Source organism: Scyliorhinus torazame, chromosome 7, assembly GCF_047496885.1.
Source record: "Scyliorhinus torazame isolate Kashiwa2021f chromosome 7, sScyTor2.1, whole genome shotgun sequence".
NCBI classification, from domain to species: domain Eukaryota; kingdom Metazoa; phylum Chordata; class Chondrichthyes; order Carcharhiniformes; family Scyliorhinidae; genus Scyliorhinus; species Scyliorhinus torazame.
In genome coordinates, this window is record NC_092713.1 from 29,067,516 (window position 1) to 29,072,630 (window position 5,115).

The 5,115-nt window shown below is 48.5% G+C and overlaps 1 protein-coding gene across 1 annotated transcript; it reads right to left on the bottom strand.

The window, feature by feature from the left end:
• Positions 1 to 505: 505 nt before the first annotated feature.
• On the bottom strand, positions 506 to 3,478 carry barhl2 (BarH-like homeobox 2). Its single transcript, XM_072510469.1, has 2 exons — positions 2,401 to 3,478; positions 506 to 735 (listed from the first exon to the last, which is right to left on the bottom strand). The coding sequence occupies exons 1-2, from the start codon at positions 2,906 to 2,908 to the stop codon at positions 506 to 508; spliced, it is 738 nt and encodes a 245-aa protein (XP_072366570.1). The 5' UTR covers positions 2,909 to 3,478.
• Positions 3,479 to 5,115: the final 1,637 nt, after the last annotated feature.

Here is a 5,115-nt window from a genome sequence, read left to right on the forward strand (position 1 = left end):
GAGATCATGAAAAAAAATAAACGCCAATTTCTACATATTTAAGAGTGGAGGTGGACTGAATCGACGGTTGGGTTTAGATCGAGATTTTGGAAGTTTGAGGAAGACAGGAATTGTGTGGACAAGGATTTGTTCATGGACTCCTTGGATTCGAGGTGAGAACCGTTCCTCTCGCCCCCTTTGTAAAAAGAAAACGGTTTTTTTAACACAGTTTCAGTGGGTTTTGCTCGTGTTAATAGTTAACACCGGGGCACGCTGGATAGATTGGGGCCGAAATTCCTGGTGTTTTTATTGTTTATTTTATTATATTTCGCAGCGAGATTTTTTCAATAATAATGATCTTTATCAGTGTCGCAGCATTTACACTGCAATGAAGTTACTGTGAAAATAAAGCATTGTGTGTGTGCATCTAACAAGTTTCTATCATGGGCTGAGTGACATTGCGAGTGTTTCACGCTCTGTGCAGATTGCAAGGGCTGAGAGCGAGGAGCCAGGGAGGGCGTCTCACCTACCTCCTGTTCTGGTACCAGGTTTTGACCTGGGTGTCTGTCAGATTGAGAGCGGCTGCCAAATCCATGCGGTCCTGGACGCTCAGGTACTTCTGGCGCTCGAAGCTGCGCTCCAGTTGATTGAGCTGGTGGTCGGAGAAGGCCGTCCTGGCCTTGCGGGGCTTCTTGGCGCGGACGGGGGGGCTTTCCCTGCTGCTGGTAATCTCGCGGTCGCCTTCCTCTTTCGTCCCTGGGACGGGATACAATGGCAGCCCGTGAACCCACATGCCCAGTGTGGCAGAACACAAATGTTAGTTTCAGGAAACAGACTGATGAAGGAAAAAAGTTCAATTTCTCCGGCACAATTTCTGCATGTCATTTGCATGTGCAAAAACAGCCTTCGCCACCCCCCCCCCCCCCCCCCCCCCGCCGCCTCGTTCCAATTAAATAGTATTTTCTCCAGCAATATTTGATAGTGATTTATACCTATCAATTATTCAGAAAACCCGTGTATTTAAAATGCAATTATACATGGATGTGTGTGCAATGCAATTATTATCTCAACCCACGGCCCTCGTTCACCTAATACGGGCTAAACTTGGGGCTGGTCTGTTGTGTGAAGAATCTTTCGATGATACATGCTTACTGGTGACAGCGTTAAGGTTTCCGGATACTATTTGTCAACTTTGAGTTTTTCCTGAAATGCTGAGAATCGATATGTCAATCCATCTCTATTTGTACCAGTTTTTTCCAGCGCCCCATGATCTCCCCTACAGCAAGAACAATAATCTCTCTAATTGATCCACTGGGGAGATTGGACAGAAAAATCGCCAGACCAGACTCTGCATCTGTCTCTCCCTCTCTCTCTTATTATGCTAATAGTAATCACTGAATGAATTATAAGGGGTAAAAAAGACCAGTTTTCCTCCTGTACACAAATTATAACAAACAAAAATGGCTGTTGGTGATAAAGTATCATTAGGGAGCGTTTGGCAAACGATTGCCTCCTAGTAAAGCAGATTAAGTATTTATTGTGTGTTTTCTTTTTAAAGAAAGACAGATCATGTTCTCAATCGCGCGTTTCCCTCTTCTCACTGGCTACGGCGCCCATTCGAAACTCTCAGCAGATTACATTTCGCGGAGAAAGAGGCGATTATATTCATTTCCCCACATTCCTTCCCAGCTCCCCAGCCAAACAATTATGCCGCCCTAAAATTGATAACAACCCTCACCCTCTGCCCGCCTCCGCCATTCCTTGTCAGTCTCCTGCGTTCAGTGATGTTTGTGGATGATTTCCCCTGCTTTCCAACCCGTCCTTCCAACGGGATTAAAGCGGGGGGCGGGGGGGGGGGGGGGGGGGGTAGCAAACACGATCACAGAACGTTTCGGAGCAAATCTTGCCCTGGGATTGAGGAATGGAATGGAATGCTCCCCGGATCCCGCCGATTTGCAATTGCTATCCAGTGCTAATAGTTTGGGACAGATATACATCACACACGCACACACAGAGTGCTGTCTATTCACTCCTATCAATTCCAACAAGAATAAATAAAGGGACAGCCAAGCCCCATCAAAGCAAATGTTACAATGTAAAATAAAAACACTGAACGAAATCACTGAGCATCATTGGTGACAGAAGAAACCTCTTCAGCTTGCCGGTGTTATTCGAACGAAGATCTCCGATTTTGCTCAGGTTTATGCGGTTAAAACCCTGACCATTCTCTCCCCCCACCCCCCACCCCCACTACCCCCCCCCCCCCCCCCCCCCACGCTCGCACAGACCCTTTTAGCAAACTGCGAGTTTGGAGGGAGCAGGGAGGCAGACGGCACCCAGCGCTCCGGTACGAGAGGACAGGGAAGATGGGGAGGTGGGAGGGTGGGTGGGGGGTAAGAGAAGCAAGGCGGACTGACTGACCGTTACACTTGCCGCTGTCGCTCTGAGCGTCATCTCGTTTGTCCAGCTTCTCCCGGCTTTTCATCTCTTCGGGTTCCGGCTTTTGCCTGAAGGGTTCAGTCTCTGGTTTGGGGGGGTGGGGGGAGCTGGTGCTGTAAGGGGCGCAGGCTGCCAGCGGTTTGCTATCGCCCAAAATGTCTTTGATTAAAAAAGAGGAGGTGGTGCAAGTCCTGGGGCCAGAGCTGCCCGCTGCCAGTTGCTGCGGTGGCTGCAAAGTTTGCTGCTGCGACGGCTGGTGAAGGTTGTCCGCAGCGAGATGCGGTTCCTGGTGAAGCTCCATGGAGAGCGGCGAGAGGGGAGCTGTGCCCACAGTGTCTATCTCCGAGATCGGGGACGGAGTGGCCTGGCTTCTGAAGTCTGGAGTCCTGCCGCCGCCGTGGCGAAAATCGCCGTTGCCCAGCACCGGGCTGCCTGAAGTGTTGGACAGAATAGTATCTATTCCAAAACTGGAGCCGCTGGATCCTTCCATCGCGGCGGGCTACGATTTTTTGGTTTTTTTTGTTGTTGGTGTGTCTTAACAGTGCGTCTTCATCGCTGCAAGGACTTTATCTGAGTTTCCGATAAGGCTGTTCAAAATCAGGAAGCGTTGGTGATGAGTGTGTGTCTGTGAGTGCTGTGTTGTGTTGCAGTAACCCTGTCTCGTCCCCCTTCCTCTGCCCTCTGAAACATCAGAGAATTGGGAGAGAGAAAAAAAATGAAAATACAGTCTAACACGTGCTGTAAACTTTGCAACACAAAGCTAAGGTTGCATTGATTATTTGTTGTTGGGGTTTTTTTTTCGGGGGGGGGGGGTGTTTTAAAAAATAGCAGAGGAACTTTTTTTTTTAGACAAAAAAAAAATGAACACGTTAGGTGTTTGCAACAAAAACAAGCCGGGGGTAATCCACGATGCTGGCTCTAGTTAGTGAACTTTGTTGAAAGTTGGGCTGTAAGGAGATTGCAGTGGGGGTAACTCCAAGACACCACGCTCTTTTGCTTGTAACTGCCTTGTAACTCTGACAATTACTTCTCGCCCTGACGTCACTGCCATTACAGGGTGTCAGATATTTTTTTTTATGATTATAATCCAGCGCAGATTTTATTATCCTTCCACCCATTGGCTTGCCGGAGCCTGGCAGACTGACGTTTCCAGCCGCGAAGCCAATAAGGCGGGCTGTATTTTATCTTGTCAATTTTAGAACGGGCGATCGAGTTGCTCTTTTAACCAGCCCCCGACATTGGAAAAGCTTCCACACACACACACACACACACAGAGGCAGCTTTAACTCCCAAATCCAGACGGGGAAGGTTAACTGCTCAACAGACAGCCCATTGCACTGTTTAATCTTGAAATAGTCTTTTTCTTAAAAAAAGAGAGGCTTAGGTAGAGGCTGAAATTCACACGAACAATAGATTTCCTTTCCACCACGGGAACTATTCTCTCACTTTCTCTCTCTCTACAGCCCCTTCCACCCTCCACACCCTCCTTCCGCCTCAGCATCAATATCCATTTCCAATCGTCCAATTTGAAACATGGGGCGGCAGTCAGGAAGGACCATCTCCCACATGCAACATCCCAGACCTTTCAAAACAAAATCTATTTGCATTATCCTCTCTCTCTCTTTCTTTCTACCCCCCCCCCCCCCCCCCCCCAGCCCCGGATGAGGACTTTAATCGTTGTTTATTTACCCGCATCAGAACCAATTAAACCAGTTTAAGGCCCCGATAACTGAGTCAATGTCGTTTTTTGCAAGCGTGGCTTGGCTGGGAAATTGTTTGCGCGTTTGCAAACAAATAGCATTTTGCGTTTCTCCCCCCCCCCCCCCCCCCCACACACACACACACAGTACCCCTGACTTGGAGCATGGAATGGTGGTTGGGAGGAGAATGTTGCATTCTTGGGCACATTCTGCCGGGGAAGAATAGCAGCGATTGAACAGCTTCTCCCAGCCATCTCGCATCTTGGAAATCCTGCAAGATCCGAGATCACTCTCCTAGCTTTTGACTCTGGCGCCCAGGCCAATGTTAAGGTCAACCAGTGAAATGTAATACCCCGTGTGGCGGGGCGCGTAAACAATAAATAGTTACACAACTTGGCGCACTTGTTCTACAGTCTTGCTTACATTTTGTGCGTGTGTGCCCCCAACCTCTGCTACTAGTGTAGCCTTTTTTTCTGTCTGTTTAATGGCTGCGTTGTTTTTATAATCCTGTATCGCCTGTACTATTCTTTGGTGAAGTTAACTTCTTTTGTTTGAAGCACTACAACCCGACTCCGCCATAGCTACTTGTGCCGCCGTTTGTGCGAAATATTTGCAGATTTGCTGACTGAAATCGCTCCAGTCGCGTCTCAGACTCTCAGACCTGTGTTAATTTCACTGTGGTCTGAAATCTGACTCTTATTCAATGTCAGAATAACGGGAAGTGCCAGTAACATGACTGGCGTATTACTCATGATTAAGTACAGTGTCAGCCTAATTAGCAGGATAATTATAAGGTGCTAATGAATGATTCAAACTTTCAGAACTTCCATTTCACTTCAGCTGACTTCTCCGACCGAAGCAACAGACATTTTTTTTATTGTCTTCCTCCAGATTCTTCCCCCCCCCCTCCCCCCCCCCCCCCCCCCCCCCCCCGGCCCCCTCCGCCCTCCACTCCCACACACACACACACACCACACACCCAACCCTCTCTCTCTCC

Coding starts and splice junctions, on each gene's coding strand:
- barhl2 (XM_072510469.1), bottom strand. CDS start 2,908: ATGGAAGGATCCAGCGGCTCCAGTTTTGGAATAGATACTATTCTGTCC. Junction 736..2,400: donor CGACAGCGGCAAGTGTAACG/GTCAGTCAGTCC, acceptor ATCCCGTCCCAG/GGACGAAAGAGGAAGGCGAC.